The sequence below is a fragment of the Drosophila subobscura genome, chromosome E, assembly GCF_008121235.1.
Source record: "Drosophila subobscura isolate 14011-0131.10 chromosome E, UCBerk_Dsub_1.0, whole genome shotgun sequence".
NCBI classification, from domain to species: domain Eukaryota; kingdom Metazoa; phylum Arthropoda; class Insecta; order Diptera; family Drosophilidae; genus Drosophila; species Drosophila subobscura.
The window spans coordinates 17,714,938-17,741,053 of record NC_048531.1 but is presented as its reverse complement, the minus strand read 5'-3'; the positions used below and the strand labels follow the sequence as shown (position 1 = coordinate 17,741,053).

At 46.6% G+C, this 26,116-nt stretch overlaps 4 protein-coding genes and 6 non-coding genes across 18 annotated transcripts; 6 read left to right on the top strand and 4 right to left on the bottom strand.

Annotated features, from left to right (window-relative positions):
* Nucleotides 1-588: 588 nt before the first annotated feature.
* On the bottom strand, nucleotides 589-23,086 carry LOC117891112 (phospholipid-transporting ATPase IA). 9 transcript variants are annotated; one of them, XM_034796314.1, is made up of 11 exons: nucleotides 22,863-23,085; nucleotides 8,677-8,800; nucleotides 8,430-8,613; nucleotides 8,199-8,359; nucleotides 7,935-8,132; nucleotides 6,506-7,874; nucleotides 5,642-6,448; nucleotides 5,314-5,567; nucleotides 5,159-5,257; nucleotides 1,680-1,762; nucleotides 589-1,348 (listed from the first exon to the last, which is right to left on the bottom strand). In XM_034796314.1, exons 1-11 carry the CDS (start codon nucleotides 22,933-22,935, stop codon nucleotides 1,251-1,253), a joined length of 3,450 nt encoding a protein of 1,149 aa, XP_034652205.1. In that variant the 5' UTR covers nucleotides 22,936-23,085; the 3' UTR covers nucleotides 589-1,250. The 9 variants fall into 9 exon arrangements, with proteins under 9 accessions (XP_034652205.1, XP_034652202.1, XP_034652200.1 ...); XM_034796311.1 differs by lacking the exons at nucleotides 1,680-1,762; nucleotides 22,863-23,085 and adding exons at nucleotides 2,444-2,475; nucleotides 20,416-21,076; XM_034796309.1 differs by lacking the exon at nucleotides 22,863-23,085 and adding an exon at nucleotides 20,416-21,076.
* On the bottom strand, nucleotides 15,780-15,853 carry Trnai-aau. The gene has a single exon. It is a non-coding gene; the product is annotated as a tRNA-Ile (tRNA).
* Trnal-caa lies at nucleotides 16,035-16,154 on the bottom strand. The gene is made up of 2 exons: nucleotides 16,117-16,154; nucleotides 16,035-16,079 (listed from the first exon to the last, which is right to left on the bottom strand). It is a non-coding gene; the product is annotated as a tRNA-Leu (tRNA).
* Trnai-aau lies at nucleotides 16,366-16,439 on the top strand. The gene has a single exon. It is a non-coding gene; the product is annotated as a tRNA-Ile (tRNA).
* On the top strand, nucleotides 17,029-17,148 carry Trnal-caa. The gene is made up of 2 exons: nucleotides 17,029-17,066; nucleotides 17,104-17,148. It is a non-coding gene; the product is annotated as a tRNA-Leu (tRNA).
* Trnal-caa lies at nucleotides 17,644-17,763 on the top strand. Its single transcript has 2 exons — nucleotides 17,644-17,681; nucleotides 17,719-17,763. It is a non-coding gene; the product is annotated as a tRNA-Leu (tRNA).
* On the top strand, nucleotides 17,885-18,560 carry LOC117891122. Its single transcript, XM_034796327.1, has 2 exons — nucleotides 17,885-18,109; nucleotides 18,178-18,560. The coding sequence occupies exons 1-2, from the start codon at nucleotides 17,900-17,902 to the stop codon at nucleotides 18,229-18,231; spliced, it is 264 nt and encodes an 87-aa protein (XP_034652218.1). The 5' UTR covers nucleotides 17,885-17,899; the 3' UTR covers nucleotides 18,232-18,560.
* On the top strand, nucleotides 19,009-19,852 carry LOC117891118 (trypsin alpha-3). Its single transcript, XM_034796322.1, has one exon. The coding sequence runs from the start codon at nucleotides 19,043-19,045 to the stop codon at nucleotides 19,820-19,822; it is 780 nt and encodes a 259-aa protein (XP_034652213.1). The 5' UTR covers nucleotides 19,009-19,042; the 3' UTR covers nucleotides 19,823-19,852.
* Trnai-aau lies at nucleotides 22,421-22,494 on the top strand. The gene has a single exon. It is a non-coding gene; the product is annotated as a tRNA-Ile (tRNA).
* Nucleotides 23,087-23,308: 222 nt separating the features above from the next.
* On the bottom strand, nucleotides 23,309-26,012 carry LOC117891113 (SET and MYND domain-containing protein 4). The gene is made up of 4 exons (XM_034796316.1): nucleotides 25,320-26,012; nucleotides 24,240-25,263; nucleotides 23,835-24,162; nucleotides 23,309-23,770 (listed from the first exon to the last, which is right to left on the bottom strand). The coding sequence occupies exons 1-4, from the start codon at nucleotides 25,985-25,987 to the stop codon at nucleotides 23,502-23,504; spliced, it is 2,289 nt and encodes a 762-aa protein (XP_034652207.1). The 5' UTR covers nucleotides 25,988-26,012; the 3' UTR covers nucleotides 23,309-23,501.
* Nucleotides 26,013-26,116: the final 104 nt, after the last annotated feature.

The window sequence follows — 26,116 nt, the reverse complement described above, 5'->3', positions numbered from 1 at the left end:
ATTTTTCAATGTTATCAGTTAACATGGCTCATCCAAATGCTTCTCTGTTAATAGTTTACATACGTTTACATACTAAAAGCGAATAGCAAATTTAAAGAAAATAATGCAAAATCCAGCCTAAAAGTTGCGAAAGTGCGAAAGTTCAGTTACAGTTACTTGAAGAAATTTAAAAAATCAACGAGTCCCGGCTTACACTTTGTTTGGAAAAAAATCAACAACTCGAGCTTTCAGTGCTGGTAAATGCCCACTGGTCGACAATCGATTCCTCTCCATGACCGATACTCATATTCCTCATTTTTGATGTTCGGTTTAATATTGCAAGCTAACTGGAACACTCAGCAGTGAATAAATAATTGTATCTGATAATTAAGTCAGTTTTCTACGAGATTGGCTTGTTTTAAAGGCTCCTTTTTATTAGAATGTTATAAAATAAGGTGTAAACAAAACAGGCCAATACAAAGGGAACTGTGAAACGTAAGTGGGCATGACATGTTTCGCCAATTTAACACTTGTTGCTTGCCAACCAACAGTATATACTTTATTATACCCTATAACCGATTTACCATTTTATCCAGCTAGGCAAACTCATTATCGAGAATTATGGTTTATTTTCAACGAATATACATATGTAAATGATTTAGTGACCAAAAAATACAGGATCTTTGCCGACATCAATTGTTGAAATGTATGATTATAGGTACAAATGTTTACAGTATTTAGTTACTTAGATTAAGTGTTAGAAATAGAATGCAAGTCTGTGTCCGTATCACAAAGCAGCACAAAGTATAGGGACAGATACGAATGACACGATCGAACGAACTTCTAGCCTCTTCACTATCTTTTCCGATCTTACAAAATAAATAACACCAAAGATATTCGCCTATGTATGTGTCTGTACATATGTATGTACATATGTATACATAAGACGTTTCGTTTAATTTACTGTAAGTTTTAGGTGTAATGTAAGACACATGAAGAATAAATGTGATTAGTGTGATGTTTGGCCTACCAGAATAGCGATTGCTTTCGCTTCTGCTCAGGTGCTCTGATCGTAATAAGTATGTTTATGTTTATGCCATACAAACTGAGTTTTATCAAAGTTAAATGTTGATTCTATTCCATGGGATTAGTGTATGTATGTATGTATGTATGTATGTATGTACATTGGTAAGTTATCATTATACATATGTTGTGTGATGGTCCTTGCGAGAGCTGCACAGCTTATCGATTCAAACGTCGTCGCTCTGGGACTAGTTGCCTTCTGGTTTTGGCAAATTGGTATCATAAGATCGTATTATTATAGACTGGGGCACAGCTCCACCCTCCTCTTGTGAGAATGCGTAACCATCTGAGGACATAGATAATAAAGTTAATATTCGTCGAATATGATTGGCAATCAATATCGTTTATGTGTATGTATGTATGCAGGTCTTCATGTGTAGTATCGGTTATGTGTGGATGAGCTTTGTGTTTATTTGTGTTCCGAGGTACACGGTGTAACTATTCTCCCTCTGAAGGAGCCCAGAAATACGAAATATTAACCATATTTTTCTAGATTTCTAGAAGTGCTGTTCGCACATGATTTTAAACCTATAGGTCAAGTCCTACCACTGCGTTGTTCTACGAGTACAGGCATATTCCTGGAACTGAGTGGTTAAGGCGGGTTCGGTGGTACTCACGGGATAGTTCTAGTTCCGTTTCGACTCTCGTGTTGGCCCGACGGGTAAATACATTACGTAGCAGCCTCGCAGTTTCCGTGAATCTGTTGGGTTAATTTTTTGAGCGTGGCGGATATGGTTTAGTATCGGATTTAATTTTGTAAAGGATTTGAGTAATTGCAGTTTATGTTATTCTAGAATTTTCCATTTTGAATTGTTAGCACTTTACTTTATCACAACATTAAAATTATTCGAAAAATTCAAGTCCAACCTCTAAATTATATATAGAAAACATAGGTGGCAGGTCGAGGTTCTTGGCGGGGGTGGGGCATTAAGTACGTACATATAATCAAATCAGAATAAACAACGAGGTGTGTACAGCTGTACAAAATTGTAGGGCCATGCAGAGTACATAATAAAGGGAGAAGAGCCTACTGGTATTTGAGAGATGGCAAACAAAAGGAAACGATGCGAGTCTTACAAAAATTACAGCGAATCTTTGGCACTACGAATAATACAAATTAAAAAATAAAATCTGTAAATAAAGTGTTTGAATTGTACATTTTATATACTCGTATATATTTAATTGAGTTTCCTGTTCTAATCCCAATTCAATTGGTACGACCGATTTCATCCTAAGTCCCCCTATCCTATCGAAATCCTTTGTGGCGGTGTGAATGGCGGTATGGTATGGAAGTGTGATGGTGATATAGTAACTGTGTGGATTTGGTGTAGAGTGGTGTGGTGTGGGGATGGGTTGTCAGGTTTATCTACGATTTACTTACACCGAATAATCGATCCCAAGGCATACATAGTACTGCGCACACAGACATTTACGCAGAAAATGTTCATAGAAATTTCAAGTAAACATTTTTAAGAATTTTGCTGTTGTCTTTTTGGTTTATTAAATATTGATTATTGGTTATTGTTGTGTGATCTTGTGTTTCACGTTTCAAATGTTGGGTGTGATTGGACTGGATTTGATTTGATTGGTTAAAGTCGCATTATTGTTGTGTGTTGATTAATACAAAATAAAATCATATAAATACAATATACATAAGTGCAGAGCAGGTCGGATTAGATCAGATCAAATCAGATCAGATAAAAGATTAAATCATTCAACAGCCATAGAGTAAGTGTATATCATCGGCCTAGTAAAATTGCATGCGGGCTGTGAAGGACGGTGCGGTATACATTCATTTACGTACAATACATATATATATTTAAAACTGATACATACATAAATATCATCGGGGAATATCACCACATTCCTTAAATATGTATATATGTATGTAGATAGGTAGGAGGTATACGTAGTTAATAATAGATTGTTGGATAAGATTGAACAAAGCACCTCTTACTGGGGGGAACGGGAACACTCTTAAGTACGAATAGTCGCTGAATGTTTACGTTTACAACCTGACAGACACATCTCTTAAAACTGTAAATTATAGTACATCCAGCCATAGAAAAGATACATCTAAAGTACAATATTAATTATAAATTATTCATATGTACACACATATATTTTGGGAATGCTTTTGACATTCGATCTACACACAGTATCTCTGCAGACACTATCACAGTTGGCAAATAGTTAGCACAAATATAATATACGCGTTTGTATAAATAGTTCGCATTCACACGTTTCCATTTACACATCCATTGACTTATGCTCGTTATGATATGAATTCGACAGTTGCTAGAAGGTACTCAATGCGCATACAGGGAAATATCCCACTTAGGAATGTATGTATACTTATTTAACAACAATATTACACTATTAAGACAATTCGACTGCCATAATGCTTTGCATTTCCTTGCCTTCGATCCGGATGTTCCAGCAGTTCACATATGCAGCGTTGTAGTGATAGTGGAGGTGGTGGAGCTGGCGCTCAGAGCAGAGCCGCCGGCAACACGTCGCGTCTTGTCGCTGGCTCTCCGTCCTCCCTCGACCTGTCGCTGTCTGCTGCGGTGCTGGCCGACACTGTCGTCTTCGAGGTCCAGGTGCTCTATGCGTAGGCTTGAGTCGGGCTGGACGGCTGGGTGGCCGTATTCTTTGCTGCCACTGAATGAGGACCGGCGGGATATGAGGACTGAGCTGGAACGCATTAGCTTGCCCAGGGCGTAAGCAAAACCAGAATCTCTAATGACGGCAAATGGGTGCATGGATATTGATTGTTTGATTGATTGCAAGTATAAGATCAAGGAGCCATCAGCGAAAATGATGTACAAAAGAGATTGCAAGTTGATTGTGGATGGATGGGGGATAGAGAAGGATAAATAGATTACATTTTAGGGAATTCAATTCAAAAGATACTTGCTCAAAAGTGATTAAAACACTGAATAACAATCCATGTGGTAAGAGTAAGAGTAAGAATAACAGCAAGAGTAAAACTAAAGTCTGATTCTGGTTCTGATTAAGAGTTTTGCATTCTGGACTGGAGCCAGTGAAATTGTGTTTGTTTCTTTAAATGCGCTGATTACAATCAATGATGCACTGCCGCTAAGCAGTGCAATGCTGCCTCAAGAATATTAACTAAAACAGTTCCAAATTCAAATTTAAATTGCATTCAAAATTGCTCAATACTCGTAAGATCTGCAAAATGCGTACAAAACTAAGTAAACACATATTTACACATCTGTTCTTTCCATTAGCTAAGTGTGCATTAAGTTGTATAATTATGTCTCTATAGTATATATAGGTGTCTGTTACATTTCATTGTAAATATGAATGATCATTGAAGAGTGTGTGTCTAACAAGATGTTCGGCTCTGAAACTGTATGTACACATTTAATCTATAATACTAAGTACATGTTTCCTTGTAGGCAGGTTCCTTATGTCGATTACATGTTGTGTTCCGTTTCGTTTGGATAATTTGTATACAATTTTAAATAGGGTTCGAGCAATTTTTGGCGGCCAATGTTAAACGAGAGGCTTTGGTTACACGAAATTAAGCACTAACATACATCGAAAGTTCAACAAACACAATTTGGATGGGTGGAAGTTGGAGTGGGAGTGCGATTACTGTGATTGAGTGAGGCGAGAGGCATGAGGCATGGCGTAAGATTAAGTTAATGCCAAATGCATAATGACCCAAAAACAAACGCCAAGTAATAATGGGAGCTAAAGATACGGTACTGTAAATTGTGGTGCAAAACTATTCACTACAAGAAGCATATCGATATTGGGTGTAGAAATAGATAAAGTAAGATACATATATGTATGTATAAGGCACGTATGTACGTGTAGGTTCAATCAGCCTTTGTTTGGTTAGAGTTGGTAGAGATAGAGGTAGAGAGAGGTCTACAGATTCAAGTTTCAACAAATGCGCAACAATTCAAATTGAAAATATATATGGTAGGATGTGGTTGTTGATTCTCTGTTTTGAGACAAACAAAAGACTAAATACGAGTACATATGCATGTACGATATGTATTGTAGAGGGTAAGCGTGACTCTACGAGTGGTGCGGTGCGTGGCGTGGCATCGATACTTACGAAGATCGAGGCTCGTTCATCACTTCGGCGAGATCGTTGCGCCTGATCTCGGTCTCGCGCACCGCCTCCGTGAGTGTCTTGAACACGGTATTGTGTATCCTGCAACGAAATTGGTTAGAGAGAATAATGGTTACAGTGTAAACTAATGGACGCACAGTTTGCAGATGACATCGATCAGCAGGGTGGTGATTGGCACCAGGACGAGGCCGAGATAGAACACGGGCGTCGACAGCAGCATGATGTCCATGCCGGGGAAGTTGCTGCCGATGTTGACGGTCGGAAAGCAGTGACTGTATATCAGAACAAAGACGAACCAGAGCACTATGGAGCCCCAAATGGCCACGTGCGTCAGCCACGTCCAGGAATTCGTGATGAGGCCCGCCTTCAAGCATACCGTCACAATCACATACTGAAATCCAATTGAAATACACAATTAAAACTAGTCTCGAATGGATAATTGAACAGAATGTGAGAATGCCTCACCGTATACACCATATTTCCCATCATCAGGTAGTCATTGGTCTTGCCATCCTTCCAGATGGCATCCGATGTGTACGCTGCCATGGGCAGCCAGAAGAGGAACACCGAATGCAGCAGGGCATTGAAGATCCAGATCCAGAAGACCTTCACATTGAAGAACTTGGCATTCTGCGAGGGCTTGTACAGCATCGGGTACTTAAGCATCGTCTCGGCCGTGCAGAACTTCTCGAACAGACCCATGGCGAACGGGGGCATGGCCGTGAAGACCACGTTGTAGAGGCCAATCGTCCAGCGCTCGAACAGGATCTGACCCGACCAGCCGGAGTAGAGGGCGAACCACAGCTCGATGACATACAGGCAGACGTTCTTGTAGAAACTGTACAAAATCAGCTTGCTGATGCGCGCATAGTTCCACGCTCCGTGCACGAGCAGTAGCCGCTGCAGGAACCGAAATTGGGCAATCGAATAATCCGAGGCGCAGGCTGCCTGCAAACCCTCGACGCCGGATATTCCAATGCCAACGTTAGCCTTCTGTATCATGGCCACATCGTTGGCTCCATCTCCGATGGCCAGCGTCACCGCCTTGGTGCTCTGGGTGACCATTTCGACCACCTCCGCCTTCTGCATCGGCGACACTCGGCAGCAGATGACAACGCGGCAGAGCAGACACAGCTCCTGGAAATCACCCCGTAGATCACAGCTCAGGGCGTACTTTAATGTGGTTCCATCGATGACCAGCGCCACGTTTGTGTCGTTGGCCGTCGAGCTCTTGAATTCTCCAAAGTGGCGAAGAATAACGTCGCGGGTTGCCTGAGGAGAGGGATAACAATTGAATCAATTTGTTGATCTACTGGCCATTGGACTTACGTCGAGGCTCTCCTCGTTGAGGATTATTATATCCATGGCGTGTGAGATCAGCTTGCAGGAGTATCCTATGTTTATGGCCGTTTCTTGCTTGTCGCCGGTCAGCACCCAAATAAAAATGCCGGCATCCAGCAGCGCCGCAATCGTCTCCGGCACGCCGTCCTGCAGACGATCTTCAATGGCGGTGGCGCCCAGTAGGCGTAGATTGATCTCAATGAGGTCCGCCGCATCCTCCAGCTTGCGTTCGCGGTACTGGAGCGCCGTCGCTGCCTTGTGGTATGTGTTTCGCCACTCCTCGTACACATCTGGCTGGATGTCGGCCACGGCCAGACACAGCGTACGCAGACCCTCCGAGGCGAACTCCTCGAGATGCTGAAGCGTACGGTCGCGGTACTGTCGATCATGGGCGGACAGACGTTCGTATATCACCGAATCGGCGCCCTTGCAGAAGAGCTTGATCTTGCCCTCCGGCGTCCGCACTATCAGCGACATGCGCTTCCGTGCCGATGTGAACTCCAGCACATTGAGCACCTGATATCGACGCCGCTGACCCAGTGCATTGATCTCCACATATTCGGGCGTGCGGGTGTCGAAGACATAGCCAAAGAAGTGGGCTCCCTCGACCAGGGCGCGCTCGTCCGGGCTGGCGGCATGGTAAATGATGCCTTCATCCCCCCGCTCGGGTATCACGGTGTGGCAGACGGACAGAAGCACCAGGAACTCCTCTATGACCTCAGCCGTCTCGTGCCGTCCGAGGATGTTTTGCACCAGCAGCGACTCCTCGGGTGTTCGCTGCGGGATGTAGACATGCCCCGCTATGGAGCACTTCTTAAAGGCCATCACGTTCTGTGTGAGCGTGCCCGTCTTGTCCGAAAATATGTACTTGACCATGCCCAGCTCCTCGTTAAGGTTCGAGGTGCGGGCCATGGCCGGCGTGTCCGAGGGCTCGTAGTACATCTCGATGTCGTAGTTAATGAATATGGCCTGCAGGAAGCGCACCAGCTCGAGAGTGACTTGCAGCGATATGGGAATCAGGTTGTTGTACAGAATGAAGAATGTGAGCAGATTGTAGCCCAGGCTCATGCTCTTGAAGTCGCTTAGGCCCAGATACCAGTCCGTTTCCGAGTGCTCTCGGGTCCAGAACAGATTGCACAGGCCACTGGTGATGCAGAGCGAGATCAGGATCATGAACAACATTAGGATCTGGGTGTTGGTTAGCTTGTCGACGGTGGACCGCTTTAGCGGCGCTGAGGTGGAGTTCTTCATGAGTTTCGTCTCCTGGCCCGAGTAGACGACGACTGCAAACACCCAGGCCGTGTTCCGTAACATGGCGCCACGCTGCAGCACCTGATCATTGCCCAGAGGCACGGATCTGCAAAAGACACACACGCAGATAGAGATCAAGACTGAACCAAAGATATAAACTACTCACTGCTTTCCGTATTCCCTTAGCACCCCGTTGAACTCGTACAGATGCCGATTGGGCAGCTCGCACTCAATCCTGCCCTGCACCATTGTAAGGTCCTTGGTCTCCAGCAGTCCCGCTGTGGCAGTCACTCCCTGGCGTATCTTCAGGTTGGTCTCTCCATCCAGATTGGCCGTCTCAATAAAGCACATGGCCTGGGGCTCACTGAAAAGCGGGAATGCGTGACAGTGGGATCAACATATGGCCACATTGGAGTGTGCTGGCGCTTACCTGGACGATAAGATAATCAGGTCCGCGGGGAAAAATGTGTTTATCGTCACTTTTATAATGTCCCCCACGGTCAGCTCCGACCAGCGGACTGTCGACCAGGTGCCGTTCTCCAGCCGCTCAATGGGGCGATGATTGATCTCATTATCGGCGCGATGACGTTTCTGTGAATGCGGAAAAAATCACTGGATGAGCCCCGCATGCAGAGTAAGTCCTCGGCTAACAAATACTTACCACATCTTCGATGATCTCCTTGATGGCGCTGACTGACAGGATGAACATCAGCGGCACCAAAGTGGTGTAGCGACCCGTGGGCGATACATCTGGGATTTGCTGCAGCAATGCGATTAGCAGGAAAAAGCAATTCGAGTATCGTCGAAACTGCTCGAACAGGAACGAGGGCAGAAAGCTGATGATGCTGCAGGAAGATACATTTACAATTACAGATGCAGTCAGATACAGTTTATGGCGGAATACTTACTTGTACTTGGCCGTCGTTATGCGATTGTTGCAGTACTTTACGGGCTGTGTGCCATTCAGGATTATGACACGCCTCTCTCCATCCTCTGCATCGAAGCCGGCGGATGATGTGATGTCCTCATCATCTGAAAGCAGGCGATAAATGTTCCAGAAATTATTATTTTATAAAAGCCAAAGATAACTCCAACCCATCCCCAGACCAAAAGTGCTTTAAGAAACTATTCAAAAAGATTTATTAATCTAATTGTCTTCATCCCAACCCCATTCCCACTCGGCCACAAAGAAATTTGCGGCCGTGGGACTGCCCAAGGCGTACTTCTTCGCGAACCGATTCACATCGAAGTGGGCCCGTCCCGCCGTGTCGGTGGCCGTTAGATACGGCTCGTAGAAGTCCAACTCGAGGTACTGCTGGTAGGCCAGGAAGAGACTGCGATGGTGCTGCTTGCCCTCCGACGTGCGCTTGGGCATGTAGGCCACAATGGTCTCCCCACGCACCACATCGCAGCCCGGTATGTTGCCCACCAGCCAGAGCAGGTACTGGCCCATGGCCTTCGGCATGTCCAGGTCGATCATCATTAAGGTGTAGAGCCTCCGCGGCTCCGATTTCCAACGAATGATGGGCTCCTTGACGGTCTCATCGACCAAAATGGTGATGCCTGGCTCCACCACGATGTCGCAAGGGTACTCCACCTTGATCACGGCCTGCGGCTCACATGGCAGCACGTTCGGAATGATGTGAGCCTGCCGCAGCATCTCGGTCAGTTGGCCAGTGGGGTTCGGCGGAGGACAGCTCACAAACATGGCGCTATCGATTCACACAGCAGTAATTTCAAAATTCGTTACAGAAATGATGGAAATTCCAATGATTCCTAGAACTATACGACACGACACGACACTTACGGCTCCAGCGAATGCGTAGCGCCTTGTAGACATTCCGTAGGGCCATTCTGTGCCAACGGCGCTGGTTCTGTGGCTGATGCTGTGCAGGTTGACGGAAACGACCCTCTCCTCGCCGGGGCCGATCCGCAGACGATGCACCAGCGTGGGCGCCGTCCGACTCCAGCGTCTCTTCCTCCTCCTCTTCCCCGAGCTCGTGCAGCTCGTCAGATCCTGAATCGCACTCACCGACGGGCACGAAGGCAATGCACTCGCCGGGAGACTCGTTTTGACGTTTGGAAAACAACAGGATGGCAGGTTTCGTCTACTCCTCGGGATGCAAAGAGAGATGCCACGCCACAAGTGGGCGTAAACGTATACGAGAAGCTGCGAGAGCTCTTCAGAAAGGACGCCTGCGCTACACTCAGTTGTTTGTCTCTCAAATGCGTATTTTTATTTTTAATCAACGGAATTTTGCTGCTGCTGCAGGCGATTGCTTTTTACTTCGGAGTTATTCAGAGGGCTAAGGTATTTTCCTGGCTGCCGTTAGAATTGAGCATATTTCTGTTGTTGGCCCATCGCCTGGCAACAACGTGCGTAGCATTTTCTGGATACCTTTTCTAACCGTATCGATTTGTCACACCTTGAATGAGTTAGAGCACGTGATGGCCGATTATTGCCCTGGCTTTATTGCAGCTGAAAATGTTCCTTAAGTCCGAAGTGTTTGGAAGTTTTGATTGCTGGAGCGGTGGTGTCGAAGAATTAAAAAACGCAAAACACACTTTAACTGTTTTCTATCACTCTCACACACATACACACACTCATACGCGAAAAAAAAACATCCACGAGCTGTGTTTTGCTGAGAACTTTTGCGATGTGCTTCTCTTCTGCGACTAAAATTCCACGACGGAAAGTGTGCCGTTGTGGCAGGCTGTGCAGCAAAAAGGACAACGATAAAAGGAGCTGAAGAAGAAGAGCTCGCTTCGGCTTCAGGTTATTGTGCCAGAGAGCCGCCACCCAACAGCTGTTTAATAAGAGCTTCAACCAACAACACAACAGAAATAAAAGAAGAGCGAAGAGACGTGAAAAGAAGAAAAGAGACGCGAAGAGAAAAGCGCGAAGAGAGGAGAAGACAACGTGTGACATTCAAGTGCTTCGCCTATGGGATACTCTACTTCTAGCGTAGAATAATCGGTGTATGTGTTTTGATGTTCATAATTGATATTTCTCATTATTTATGGTTCCAATAATAACATTCAACCATTCTGATTCCACTTTCCATTTTCTTTGTATGCATACTCTTTGCTTTCCTTTCCTTGTCTCAAGAAAGTTGAACGCACTTCGTGAAGGAAAATAAGTAGACAAAAGTGCGGTGCCATAACGAACGTTCGGCCTACCATCCGGAAGAGTTACTTACGAATACACCAGAAAAAAATCGAAATAAATAAAATAAACCTTGGCACAAAGGAATCCCGGAATCCCCGGAATCATGTTGTAGAAGTATATAAAATAAAAATAGTATGTTTACGTTTACGTGTGTTCCTTTTGATGCCGGTTTTGTCCATTAGATAGCGGAAGGAGAACCTACTCACAGCTCTGAGCGAGCCGGGCAGGCTCCTATGAGGGATGCTGGCATCGGTTTCCGACCGGTCGACTACGCTCGCGCCCTCGCCTATCCGCGAGGAGGATGCCGTTTGGAGGTTTTCATCGGTGGACGGTTCATGCTCAGCAGGAGGAAGGCGACCGGGCGGCGGCCTGCCACCGTCTTCACCACCGGGTGGCGGTCTATCGCCGTCGCCCTCGTTGGCAATTCCCATGCCTGTTGGTCCCGTAGTGGCTGTCCTCCGCATCGCCTCGCGCCTCAACCAGCGCACGCTGTTTGTGATCCAAGTCTGTGCTCGCCCCGGCAGGCTCCACACATCGACGGTGGCTTGGGCGGGGGCCGCAGCCGGATGTGTCCTGCTCCTGTCTGTCTCCAGCTGCTGCTGTTGCTGCCGCTGCCTCGAGTTCTGCCCGTTGCCATTACGGGCATTTCCTCTCTCCTGCGATGAGCTGCTGCTCCTAGTCTCTGCGGTGCGGTCCCTCTCATTCTTGCCGGGATCTGCCATGTTAACATGGTTGTGAAACGCCCATTAAGTACACTCTCACTGCCGCGCGCGCACTTCTAGTTCGTTCTAAACTGTTGGGATCTAATGCGAATTAATTTATTTCATTAGTTTTCTTTCTCGAAGGTTTCACTGCACTTTCACTTTTGATTTTAGGTTTATGTCATTTTGATTTGTTCAGATATTTAATATACGTTTTTATTTGATTTTCAAAGGCTTGCTGCGCTGATTGCTGTTTTTACAGTATTGATTGGCTGACCCGCGCGCGGCTGTTCTATTCTATTCTCTTATATTATATTGCTGTACGGGCACACAACTCTATTGTATTATCGTTAGCCATCTAGAAATGGTAAACAACTCCGACGGGAAGTGCCCCGCGACAGCACAGGACTATATTTTCATGTACATATGCAAGTACATATGTATGTATGCATGTATTTGCAGTGAAGGGTCACTTGTCCGCCAAGGGTGCTATTACTGTGGTAAGCTTTGATTACCAGCTATATCGACCCTAAAATGCCGAAATCCTGCAACGCACTGTGTACCCCGAATTACCCTAATTAAAGCCGACAACTGGTCAAACTCCTGGGGGGATAAACACGCTAGATAGACACACAGACGACAGCCATTGAAATAATTAACCATTCTATAGGGAACATCGACCTCGTCTGTGAAAGCGGAAGTCAACGAAACTTTCTCGGGGTGTCTGTTCCGTTTCAAGCGAAGGAACGAAGAAATTCTATTTGCGTGCACTGTGTTGTTACACTCTACGTGTTTTCCGGCAATAACTGTGTAGCCATTATACAAACATATTCATATACATATGTACATATGTACATACATACATTGACCGAAACATGGCACTCAAAAGGCTTTTAAATAGTCATCAAGAGTGCAGTGCAGGGCTGGGCAGTGCCATTGTCAATAACTTCAAATCGGATTCCTTTGGCAAAGGGCAAATACACTTGAGTTGTTGGCTAATGCCAATGTGAGTGAGTAGCTTATCGATTGCTCCACTTTCTTACAAGTGCTCTGGTCCTGTCCTGCATTCTTCAGGCAACCAACTCTGTGGGTGGGTGGCAATCGACTGCCGGTACGCTACTCGCCCACGCCTGTCCTTGATATGTCCACCTGGAGCTGGGCTGCCTAGGCTGGCTGGCAAATCGGGTAATTATATACTAGGTCTCACTGGTTAAAGGGAAATTGGCCATTAATATTTATTAGCAAAGTTTTCACATAATTGCAGAAATACGATGCTCCCCCATTACCATCGTGAAGAACCCCACGAAAATTGGTCTGCTTTGTATGGAGTCTGACGTAAATAGTCTGGCCATCAGTTCGAACAGATAGGTGTGGGGATCCGTAGAGTGTAGGCCAACAAATGTATCTATATATGTACATACATATGTGCATATGTACATTTGTACATTCGCGACGCTATTCAAATTTATTCCCCCAGCCGCGACGCGGTCTAAAAATATCAGCATCAACATGGGAATAAGTATTTTGGATTCATTCCAAGCGTATTTACTTATTTGTGGATTTCATATACTCGTAAAACCAAATGGATTCCGCAGGCATGTACTGCCACATGTGGTGGTGGAGCGTAACTAAAAGCTGGGATTTCTAATTGATTCTCAACTGGAAAAGGTCACTCAAACGAGTGCACATGAACTGTCGTAGCATGGGGGAGAAGGAACGACTCAGCCGAATGCAAACAGGTGATAATTACCCCTCATTCACGACACCCCTACAAGCAGAACATGACAACAATGAGGACAGTTCATACGAATACTCGAATGAATCGTGTTTATCATCCGGTGGGGTAACGGGGGCTGCGTACAATAACAAAGGTAAACACAGACATCCGTCGCACCTAAAGATACACAGAGGAAATACTTGACTATGTCACCGATTCGATGAAGTCAGAGCAAACTTGGGCCATGGGACGACTGCGACAGCTCAACAAAGGCGTCGACAGACAATTGTGAAATCAAATCGATAGAAATTATTGGCAATAGACCAACATTAGCGGGGGAATACACATTTCGATGTCACCACTAAGCGCCGAAATAAATCGCTTTTTAGGAGGCCCCCCATTAGATGGATTTCCCTTCCAAATGTACAGGGGAAACTGTCTTGAGGGAAAGGTATCTTTGCCATTGGAGAACCCCAGTCACCCTTGAAGATGGGTACAACCTTGGCAAGGTGTCCGCCAAAGAGAGCTTTATTTCTGTTACCACACTGCAGATGTAGTAAATAAAGGCACTGTTCTTATGCAACTGGGGGAATAGGCAATGTCAATGGTAGCATATTTATACATAAGACTGATTAGTCGAATCACCCCTTTTAATTTGCAAAGAATTTTCCTCTTCATGTTCATTAATTCAGCGGTTGGCAAATGAAAGCAAAAGTGATGCAAATTAATAAAAGAAAAAAACTTTATAGATGCGGTGCGGTGTGGTGCAGTGTCTCTGCGGCACAGTTTTGGCAACCGATCAACAAAAATCAGCTGGGGATTAACTTTTTTTTCTCAAAATACTATATTACGATGACGATGACGAACCATTTGACTGACTCACGAAAAGGTGATGCTAGAGTTTGCCTTCGAGTTGACTTCTCTGGACAAAAGTCTTAAAGCTAATTTCACGCCAAGTTAACCCAAGCGAGGAAAAAGGTGCATATCGCCAATGTTGACATCAGAATGCAACAGCCCACCTGGAGAGGCTCTGTTTGGCAAAGAGAGAGAGAGAGAGAGAGAGAGATCGAACAGCAATCGCAGAGAACAGAGCAAAGACCGAGCCAGAGAGAATTTCGGCAATGAATAACGGCTTGAAAGCGAAACAAAAACCACTTTCTATGCGAAACGGCACACACGCGCATACATACATATGTATGGGAGCCCGCATTTGCATTCGTATGGGTGGGGTACGTACTACGTACACAGAGAGAGAGAGAGAGGAGAGTTGCTTGACAATTGAATAAAATCTGGAAATGGATTCTACAACTTGTATGCCCTGGCACAGCTGTTGCTCTTCTTTTGATGCCGCGTATGAAAATCAAACCATAAATTGACGGAGCACTCTACTTCTGCTATGCCATTTCTTGTTTCCATGTCCAGACACAATCGTTCAATCTAATATAATTACAATTGACCTTTATTTAGGTGTTGTTTGCCCGCGCACGAGTACTTTTCAATCAGTCACTAATATCTAATATCCAGCCAGCCATTCTCAGGCATCTGATACGATTGCCGACGATACGCACTGTGATCCCGCCCGAAAACAACGTTAAATGGGGCATTAGCATCCACAGTATTTACTTGGTTTACAATATTATCTCGCGTTTATTAAACACGTCGACCTCGTTAACCGGTCCCATACACGAACCCCACCTGGCGCACAAACGTATTTCTTGGAGCTCGGAAAGCAACTGAGCAAATGTCGCACTGGGCATCAAGTGTTTGCGTGTGGGAGAGAGGCGATTTGTGTACCCTCGAAGAGGGTATTATATAGTTTATCAGACGTTTGTAACGCAAAGAACAATTTGGACTATGAAGTGTATATTATATCCAAACTAGTCTCTCAGTTTATGACAACGCACATCAAGTGTCTGTATCGAAACAGTTTCGAAAAGAACTAGATTACCTGGTCGAAGCGACAGACTGGTCGTCGGAACATCGACGGTATACAAGCTTCGACTCGCAATAGTATGATTTTTACTGGTTGAAATTCGTATTGGCGTGGAAGAGTTGCCAGACCGCACAGAGTAGCCAGCGCACGCTAGAAATCAATTTAACTCTAAGCGAATCTTTTCCATTGCTAGTAGTCAGCGATGATTTATATACGGAAGAGCATGTCCAAAGTGTACCGCTAACATACATATGTAGGTAAAATTAGTAATTAGCCTGAGCACAAGAGCTGTTGTTATCACACATCTAAAGCAGACAGACAGCCACTGTTCTGCTGTCAAGCATTGAAAAGGGATGGTCGACTGACAAATGATGATAATGACGGGAAACATCAAGCACAGGCCCAAAAATTATCAGCATATTCCATCAGCACACATTAAAATACTCTGCAAAATGAACACAAGGGGGACAAGAATTCAAAAAAAATTAACCTGGCCCATGGGGGGATCGAACCCGCGGCCTTCGCGTTATTAGCACGACGCTCTAACCAGCTGAGCTAATGGGCCTTGTTGAATATTGTCGGATTAATTCAAATCAGAATCTTAGCACCAGAGCTAGTTCATACATTTGAAGAATATTCACTGCTTAAATATTATAAAAATTACAGCAAGCATGAGATATTTAATTTATTATCTAATCGAAATATTAAAAAATAACCCTAGCTAACAAAACATGAACTAAAAAGTTTGTCAGAAGTGGGATTCGAACCCACGCCCTCAGAGAGGACCAGAACGCTCAACACTTTCGTTCAGAAAGCAAGATTTCACACCTTGAGTCTGGCGCCTTAGACCGCTCGGCCATCCTGACACATGTTGTTTTCGTGTCACACACCCCATTTGTCTGGGCAACCTTAAATGTTGTATAACAGTATCAGCTAACGTTGAACTAACAGTTTAGCTCTGTAAAAGCTCTGTAAAAGAACAATATTATGTGTTATATACTTTTTAAGCAAGCAGTTCACTGTAATGTCGCATTAGTCACGGGCTCTAATACGGTATTTGGCAAACAGCAAACGTGTGGCCCATTAGCTCAGCTGGTTAGAGCGTCGTGCTAATAACGCGAAGGTCGCGGGTTCGATCCCCTCATGGGCCAGAAAACTTTTTTTCTTTCTTTTTACATATATTTTATAATTTTTCAAATTCCCAGCACTCTGGGGATTAAACAGTTGTTTGTCTGGATGCGATTAATAGGGAAGACAGATAAGCTAAGCCCTTTAGAGGTTTTGTGCAATTATGTTATCTCATGCCGTGCACATAGGGATACCATGTAATGGCCAACCCGACTCCGCGATGATGTCACTTGAGACGGCGATGGATGATCTCACGTGTCAATTCCTTGCAAGACAGCAAAGTGAAATGTCAATTCAATTTGCCATCAAGGATGATTGAATTACCCAACCTCGGGGCAAGCAGACCCGCCATATTGTTTAAGCGTATGGGATATCTAAATGGCAGTTTTCAATCAACTTAAACGGTTTATTGCGGGATCTTATCTGGTAAATTAGTTCCAAGTGCTCTGTACAAAATTTATGGCTTGGCAATGGACTATTCTACGTGAAAAAAAACTTTATTGATATTGGATATTTATGGTCTTTCTGATTTTGAAGGAAAATAGAAAACAACTAAAATAAATTAAATTGGTATTATTTACCGGAGCTTTTTTAGCGCTGGCCCATTCAAGCGTCAGGATGGCCGAGCGGTCTAAGGCGCCAGACTCAAGGTGTGAAATCTTGCTTTCTGAACGAAAGTGTTGAGCGTTCTGGTCCTCTCTGAGGGCGTGGGTTCGAATCCCACTTCTGACAAATTCTTTTTGTTTATTTTTGAGTGAAGTAAAAATATGTGAATACAAGTAGCAATAACAAAGCATTCAGTTTGATTATTTCTCTCGACAGTTTACTATACATATTTTTCCAGAAGTTCGAATGACTGATCTATAAACGCCGAAATTTGTTCTTAAGCCCATTCTAATCCTACGGGATGCTGTATCGGCCGTGGATGGGTTGTTACGCAAGATTCATTGGGTACTGCACTACACCTACTCATCAAACCGTGAAATACTTTTGGATAAGACGACTTTGCTCACGGAACAGGTCTTGGCAAGCGCTTCGTTCAACTTTCAGATCGACTTAATATTGATTTCTGACTATGGATACTGTGCATCAACTGGTTGGGGATGGAGCGGAGGATATTCTAAGTTTATGGTCCTGATTTTCAAAGAAAATAGTAAAATAAATTAAAATCCTTGTTTATATTTGATGTTATGGACCGGAGGTTTTTTATCGCTGGCCCAACCAAGTGTCAGGATGGCCGAGCGGTCTAAGGCGCCAGACTCAAGGTGTAAAATCTTGCTTTCTGAACGAAAGTGTTGAGCGTTCTGGTCCTCTCTGAGGGCGTGGGTTCGAATCCCACTTCTGACAAATCCTTTTTGTTTATTTTTGATTTGTGATAAATGTGAATACAGATAGCTATGACAAAGCATTCCTTTTGATTATTTCTCTGGGACATGCACGACTGTCGTTTTTAGTTATTAGTAATATATTTTGCAAAGAAAGAATGACCGACTTAGTGGCGCCGAACGTTGTGTTTAAGTCCATACTAATCCTACGGGATTGTGGATCTGCCGCTGGATCGGCCGGGGATGGGATGTTAAGCAAGAAGCCAAAAAAGAATGTCACCTTCAAGCGCGTCGTCGAATACTACACCTACTCTCCAAACCTAAAATTACGTTTGGAAAAGACGTCTCTGCTCCCGGACGAGATCTTGGTAAGCGCTTCGTAACTTCCAACTGCATGTCCCCTTAATATTGATTGCGGGTTATGTATATTGGGCAGCAACTGGATGGGGTTGAGATACCAATGCGCCGCCTCAACGAGGACAGTTTGTAACTGTTCCCTGCGCCGGCCCAGCCCCCCTCTACGAGTTGTTTCTCGGAAAATCAAACAGAAAGGAGCGGATGCAGATGCGGAAACGGAAACGGAAACGGATGTTGGCGAAATTGGCGACGTGACACTTTTAACCTAATTGGGAAACAGACATCTCTCTGTGGCCCATACTTTACACTTTATTACGGACAAGGACACGGATGTAATGCATGTGGATGGGGCAGGGGCAAATGTTTGGGTATTACCAAACACGCAGGTTGTTTGTGCTATCTGCAAGTACATCCACACACACACACACACACAATTGGAATATATGTATGGTTGGGGGCAAAATAAAGACAATTTACAACGAGTTGGCTCTTGGGGCGGAAGAAGTTATCTGCGGTGAACTATTTACAATTGGTAAGGCCCAATCAGTCCGTGGGCTACGTATACGTGGGAGCATTATGGCCATTTAAAGGCGCATAAGCACAGCCAGGTGGGCTGATAAGGACACTGCACTGGTGGACACAGCAGGGCCACTGACCTACGTCAAACATGCACACGCTCTGCTCCCGGAGTCGTGAAATCAATAGTCATTCAAAAATTTAAAGCACCCCACAGGAGACTGGTGACAGCAATCACCTGCTAGTTAGAGGACGGTTGGAGCACCGCAATCAGTTATTTGCAGTCTTACTGGGCTTGATATATGGCCACCTGCCCGTAAAGCCACTTGTTTTGGCTATAACCATAATCGCTGGGCAGCGACTCCTACTATATAAGGCGCGCCTCGGTCGGCACTTAGCCACCAAAAGCTAAAGAGACTCCCACAGAAATGTTCTTTCAAATCGCCACCCTGCTAGCCCTACTGGCCTCCTCCTATGGAGCCGTGCTACCCATGGGCCTGGAGCCACTGTCCCCGCTGAGTGGCAGGATCGTGGGCGGAACGAAGACCACGATTGCAGACCATCCGTGGCAGGTGTCGCTGCAGCGGTCGGGCTCCCACTACTGCGGCGGATCCATCATCAGCAACACCATCATTGTGACCGCCGCCCACTGCCTGCTGACCCCGATCACGGCCTCCGTCCTCAAGGTGCGAGCGGGCAGCAGCTACAGGAGCCTGGGCGGCTCCCTCGTCCAGGTGGCCGCCTTCCGGGTGCACGAGGAATACAGCACCAGCACGAAGATGAACGACATCGCAGTGGTTCGCCTGAAGACCAAGCTCACTCTCGGCTCCACCATCAAGACCATCCCGCTGGCCACCTCCGCGCCCGCCCATGGAGCAGCGGCGAGCATTTCCGGCTGGGGAACGACCTCGTTCTCTGGATCCTCCTCCTCCCAGCTGCTGTACGCCGACACGCGCATCGTCGGACGTGGCGAGTGCGCCAGCTCCAGCTATGGCTATGGAGGCACCGTTCGGGAGACAATGATTTGTGCGGCGGCCGCCAACAAGGATGCCTGCCAGGGTGACTCGGGCGGACCGCTGGTATCTGGGGGCCAGCTCGTGGGCGTCGTCTCCTGGGGCCGCCAGTGCGCCCTCGCCAATTATCCCGGAGTCTATGCGGATGTGGCGGCGCTCAGGCAATGGCTGCTGGCAGCCCAAAAGACGGTCTAGTGCGGCAATAAAATCTCTTCTCAAATGCAACTCGAATGACTTTCTCGCTCATTTAACTGTTCACCTAACGACTTCTGCCTCTGCCTCTGCGTCTGCTAGTCACGCTGCATGCCCCATTCCTCAGTGAACATTCTGCACACACATGGCCAAACATGCGACACAGGACGTGTGGATCCTGCGGGGGGTGGGGCTGTGAGGTGGTGTGTGTGTTGCAGTGTAAGTGTAAAAGGAATCTAGGTCAGTCTGCCCAGAAGCGGTGCAAAGGGGACAACAACTGACTTTGGATTGTGCTTTGCGGAGCGGGGACTGTGGGCCGAGGGGGGGCCTTCAAAATAAGTAGAACAACGTGGACGTGAAACATGTTTAAATACTTAAATTTTGAGAGACCAACAAGCATTCCCTTCCTACTGCTACTTTAGCTTTCTGGCAGAGACTCTTTCCGGACTCCCAGGCCAGACTTCAGGGCGTCGACAGTATTGATCCGTCGACTGTCGCGACAAAATGGGATGCTTATGCTTATTGCCACAGCAGGCATAGGGCTGGGGCATTGGCCAGAGTGCACAATAAAAGACGAACTACCGCGCTCTACTCACCTTCGTACTCCTTCCGCTTTCTGCGTAGAAATGACGTTGTCATTCGCAGTCCACGCTGCGCCAGACTTTGCCGGGAGAGAATGGAACCCTTGGAGTCCTTGCGGCTACGATGGGCGCTCTGAGGTTGCCCGGCGGCGCCTTGGCGCGATGAGAGCGTGCCAGCCACCGAGGTGGAGACGGATGCGGGCGGCTGCAGGCCTCCGCAGAGGGAGGTCGATGTGGATCTCGGTGGCGTGATCGGAGTGTTGGGCGTGTCAGAGTCTATGAATCCCAGATTGCTATTCGCACTGTTCAAATGGATGCTGAAGTGGTCCGTGTTGCCGCCTCGACTGCCGCAGAGCGTGGAGCTGCCAGCGCTGTGGACGCTGGTCGAGACGGAGGCGGCCAGCTGCTCGTCCAGTCCGCTGCTGGTCTTCGGTGTCAGATGCTCCAGGGACTCAAAGTCTCGATTGACGGCCGGCGGCATAGAGTGACGGAACCACGACTCCTGCCGATGCTGCGCCACCCGCTGCTGGCGACGCCGCTGGCTGGCACTCGAGCCGAGTATGTTCCGAAAGCGGCTGTCCCCGACATCCTCCAGCGAGCCGTTGTCCGCGTCCGGACTGCGCAGTTCCAGGCTCTGGCGCTGATAGCTCCTCCCCGACATTTGGTCGCTTGTTTCGCGTATGGTTCCTAAGGCACTAAGGTTTAAGGCTTTGCTATTGGATCCATCAAAGAAGGCACTTTTGCTCCATAGTCTCTCTCGGGACTCCCCGACTTTTACATCGCTTATGTAAGGCGGCGGTGCGCTCGAGCGATTGCTGTGCCGCGGTGGGTCCCAGTCCGGGTGGGATGTGCCGCCTTCATATGTATATTCCAAACAAACACAAATCAAAGTCCGTAGGCAATTGCTTTGCGACGACTCGGCTCCCCCGTCCAACCTTGGCTCAGACAGGTGTTGAGAACCAAAACAACTGGCAAGTCACCTGCGGCCCGCGCCTCGCCATCCGGCAGGGCAATGTGTAATTTTAAAGGGGAGCAGCGAAGCCCAAACAAAACGCCGAAATGGCGGGGCAAGTAGTCGAAATACTCGTACTCTCTACTCGCTCTCTCAACTGTTGGGAAACATCAAAAATTCATTGCATTTGTGGCATTTAAAAGCGTTTCCTTGTCACGCACATGCATTAGGAACGACAAAATTGGAGCGGGGGACACACAAATTATCAATTTTTGAGTGCCGCTTGTTCAAAACTCAAAAGCTGGCTCAAACTTCGGAACAATTACCTTGTTGGTATGGTCCCTTTCCTGGATAGGTACAGGACATCCGATTAGTTTGGCGCTTAAGCACTAGCGACGAAAGCTCTAATAAATCTGTCGCTACCCCGTTGCGAGTGGCAGTCTAAATAATTAAAATGCTCCAGGGGGAGGGAACCTTCAAATTATTGAACTTCTTGTTAGCGGCACTAGCCCTACGAAATGGTCAACTGCAGCCATAAATTAAACGTTTAGACCTCTCCAATTACACTCCTCACACGCTTCAGTTCGGGGGCCAACTCATAAAATGGAATTGATGGCCCACGGGTCTCGCCGTTTTCAACAAAATTCACACGGAAACGGCAGAGCGTTGGGACTTGTCTGCGGCGACAAAGCGGAAACAGGACCAAGCCGCACAGAAGTCAAAAAGCAACTGCGGATCCTCCACAGGGGAAGGCATAAAGTTGACTCGGTTGCCCCACGAACCCTGTTCGTGGCTGTTGGCCGAAGCGAAAGTGGACCATACAAATACACATTTACCGCACCATATTAAACTACATACATTCCCGAGTGAATGCAGGATGCACTAGGAGGCAAATTGGAGAGTAGTACTACAGAGTTGGATACTCCTAAAATTAAATAAATTGTTCTTTTTATTTCGACTAGGAAATACGAATGAAATGAGCAAGTGGACGTCGCGTTTGGGCGCTCTAAAGATGCGCTGTACGCTGTAGCTCACATCAAATTGCCTTTTGGCGGACCGAGTCACCGCGGCCCATTAGCTCAGCTGGTTAGAGCGTCGTGCTAATAACGCGAAGGTCGCGGGTTCGATCCCCTCATGGGCCAAAGATAAATTTTTTTTATTTTTCATCTTTTTTTTTATCAAAGCAAAGCAGTAGGAGGAGAATGGACAGACGAGCCGGTATCCAGGTGTTTGGGGGAATGAGAATGGTTGAAGTAATCTTATCGCGGCATTTAGAGACAACTGTTGAGATTTAACTTCTAATTTCTTTATCAATTCTTTTTACAATTCAAACTATTTTTAGGGGGTGTTCTAAGAACGATTTGTAATATATGAATCATCCATAAAGTACGCATGGATGCGCAGGGACTGATCGATTCCAAGATCGAAAGGTTATGTTACGATGCATGTACTATATACATATGTAGATAAACCAATGCATAACTTTATGAAATGAAATGAAATTACTCACAAGCATTTAATAGACCTGGCCCGGCGAACTCTGTCCGTCGGTATGATAGGCGTAAGCGGGACACGGAGGGCATAGCAACTCTCTGAAGAAGAGCAACTGGTGCTGCGGCGCTGCCGTTGTTTGGCTTCTATTTTCACACAATCAATTCGACGCACTGCAGGCACGGAAACATTTGAATATGCAATTTTTGTTATAACAAACACATATGAACATATGTACCATGCACATACATATGTACACTAGAGGGGGATTCTATTAAAGCGCACAATGAATAATGTTTTTTGATAAGACAAACTAACAACACGAAAGGGGGCAGATAAGTCCGCTTACACCGGTTAGCTCTTCGCAAATGCCACTTTGAAACTTGAAAGCTACTAACGGACATGTGCTATAACTCTAGCATTTGCTATAAATTCATAGGATTTTTGCACAGAACGCCGAATGTGTTTTTAATTTGTTTGCGCTTTTTTATTTTCATTCTTCTTTGCGGCTTACACGGAACTAGTTCGTGAACAGTTAACAGCTGACTTCTGTTTTTCTTGTGTTTTCCAAACGGCCACACTACACTGTGGCTGTATATTAACCCTTATAGTAGCACGTTTTATTCCGCGACTCGAAACAAATGCATTGTGTACTGTGTTATTTACATTGTTGCTCAATGAAATCGTTGTAATAGTTCTCAAAGATCTCCCTGTGCTCAGCGGCCAGGTACTCCAGCTTGCCCTTCATCTCCTGCAGCTGCTGCTCGCTGCGCTTGCATTTGCTCAATGCCCATAGATCCCACAGATAGGTCATCTGGCTGATATACTCCATGGAGTTGCCGCCACTCTGAGCGGCAGTGCCCTCCAGCTGTGTCTCGACTATACGCGTCAGATTCTCGTAGTCCACGTCGTCCAAAACGCAGCCCTCTGTAAAGGAATTGCCTTAGGAATTATCTTAAAATTTCGCTAGCAGCTATCGCGAGTGCCTTACCGTCCATTTCGGCAAAACATGGTTCGATGAGCGCTTCCGCCAGCTTCCTTTTCAAGATGTGGTGTCCCAACAGATACTGGTCCACACCATCGAATGCCTTGTAGAGTTCTCGCCTTGCCTTGGCCTCGGCACAGCTGTCGATGAGGCACATAAAATCATTGTACCAGGCGAAGACCTGGGTCTCTTTGCAGACAGGACAGCAAACAGAAGCTTCCGCTGCATCCGGGCTCTGCAGCCACCAATTGAGGTTAGTCTGATGGGGCAGTGGCTCCGGCACAAATTCTCGAAGGCAGCTCTCGTTTTCACAGCGATACCGATGGAACTTCAACTATGAGAGAGAGAGAGAGAGAGAGAGGGATGGAATTATTCCATTGTTGAATTAGAATACAATTCTTTAATCTTTACGTAGTCCTGGTCTGGATCGGTGCGCGTGCACTTCGCGCAGCTGCATTCAAACTTGTAAACTTCCTGCAACGGCTGTGACCTCTGGCGAAGCATGCTCTTCCTGTAGTCCATCGTGTAGCAGTTGAAGATCTCGTCGCCAGCTTCGATGTCCACTGCAGAGTAGCAGACCGCCGTGCAGCCGTCGAACTTGGTGCGTATGCAGGGTGCACAGGCATGATTGCATATGCTCAGATGGGGCAAATTGATGGCTGTGAGGGGCTCCGTTTGACTCAGATTGTGCAGTTGACCCAGCTGCAGGTGGCGCGGTTTCTGCCACATTTCCGACTGCAGTAGGCCAAACTCATTGGCCTCCAGGTTCACGGGCAGGAGGGCGTCCCCGACATGGCCGTTAACCAGGAGCTGACCGGCACTACGGAGTATCAAAGCGGCTACAATCAAGTGCCAATCCTCAAGGGAGGCACTCGAGGGCTGGAACTGAGCAAAGAAGTCCGTGCACTCCTTCAGATAGACTTGCAGTAGGTTGGCGCAGAGCATATGGTAGACCAACTCCGCTTGCGGAGCCTTGTCCAGGTGGCTTATCATGCGCAGGCTCTGCAGATACTGCGGTGTCTGCTCGTCTTCCTTGTCGGCGCCCGTGGTCAGAGTCATGAGTGTGGACCACATCTCGGCCGAGCTGGCGCATTCCTGCAGCTGTGGCAGCATCGACGGCATATAGCTCAGGACCATGCGCAGTGCCAAGTGCGAAACGCCAACCATTTTGAGCAGATCTTTGCGGTAAGCGACACATTCGAATCTGTGGATTGATTTGTGCCGCTCTCTACACTCCCGTGAGCAGTAGACCACACGCTGCCGACACTTCGGACAGGGTATAGGAGCGCACATCAGGCTGCAGGCGCATTGCTGGCAAATTAATCTCTGTTCCAGGGGCACAAAGCACGTGGCCTGCTCCCTGAATATGATTTTTCCCTGCGGTATAGCTTCCTTGGCAATCATGTGGCGCCCACGGCTGCCAGACTGACAGACGCTGAAATATTGAAAACCGATTAGAGCTGACCAAAGGACCAAAGTCATTTCAATTACATTTCCTGGATGGGATCGTTCTTCTCTTGTTCCTCGACTGATTTCTCGCTTGACGACTGTCCGCGCAGCATCTCCAGATTCTCTTTTAGATCCTCCAGCTGCTGGCGAAATCTTTCGTTCAGCTGCAACTTCTCTAAGCACGCTATGTTCTCTGCCAGTTGCTCGGTTCGTTTTAGCTTCGCGGCACAGTGAGCTTGCCGTATGATTACCTTGTGCTGCAGTCTCCTGGGATACCCAAACTCGAGGGCATTGGCGCAGTCGTCGTAGGCCTCTTGGTAGTAGCCGTACTCTTGCAGTGCTATTCCGCGGTTAGCAAATGCCAAACAGAGTTCATCTTCAACGTCTTCTGCGACTAGCACGGCCTTTGTGTAGAGGCGACATGCTCCGAGGACCCGTTCCGCCTCCGCGTCTGGTCCAAATTCCATTGCGGAGGATCTAAATAGACTGTTGCCCTTATTTCGCCACATCCGTGATCTTTCGGCGATCGCTTTCCTATCATGCGGCTGGTCCAAGTCCCCAAGCAGCTTCCTCGTTAAATTCTGGAAGCGCTGCCTCTTCTCTCCCGACAGAGAGTGCAGTGCCTTGATAGCTTCATATTCGTTTTGATAAGCACCAACTGGAGCGATTAGCTCGTCCTGCTGGGTGAAAATCTGCGCCAAATGATCCATTCTTGGTCAGTATTCTGCATAAGGTGGAAATCTGCACGGCGGATATTTGAGCTCAAGTTAATTCAATTTTATAAACATTAAACAGAAACGCAGTTGGTTTAATTTAGTGCATTTTTGAACAAAGTTATC

Excerpts from the sequence above, each read along its gene's own strand:
- LOC117891113 (XM_034796316.1), bottom strand. The coding sequence starts at position 25,987 with ATGGATCATTTGGCGCAGATTTTCACCCAGCAGGACGAGCTAATCGCT. Across the intron at positions 24,163-24,239 it reads CCGATCCAGACCAGGACTAC|TTGAAGTTCCATCGGTATCG; the intron begins GTAAAGATTAAA and ends TCTCTCTCATAG. Across the intron at positions 23,771-23,834 it reads ATGTTTTGCCGAAATGGACG|AGGGCTGCGTTTTGGACGAC; the intron begins GTAAGGCACTCG and ends ATTCCTTTACAG.
- LOC117891122 (XM_034796327.1), top strand. The coding sequence starts at position 17,900 with ATGACCGACTTAGTGGCGCCGAACGTTGTGTTTAAGTCCATACTAATC. Across the intron at positions 18,110-18,177 it reads TGCTCCCGGACGAGATCTTG|CAACTGGATGGGGTTGAGAT; the intron begins GTAAGCGCTTCG and ends TATATTGGGCAG.
- LOC117891118 (XM_034796322.1), top strand. The coding sequence starts at position 19,043 with ATGTTCTTTCAAATCGCCACCCTGCTAGCCCTACTGGCCTCCTCCTAT.
- LOC117891112 (XM_034796306.1), bottom strand. The coding sequence starts at position 21,061 with ATGTCGGGGAGGAGCTATCAGCGCCAGAGCCTGGAACTGCGCAGTCCG. Across the intron at positions 8,360-8,429 it reads AGGAGATCATCGAAGATGTG|AAACGTCATCGCGCCGATAA; the intron begins GTAAGTATTTGT and ends CCGCATTCACAG. Across the intron at positions 8,133-8,198 it reads CTGATTATCTTATCGTCCAG|TGAGCCCCAGGCCATGTGCT; the intron begins GTAAGCGCCAGC and ends CCCGCTTTTCAG.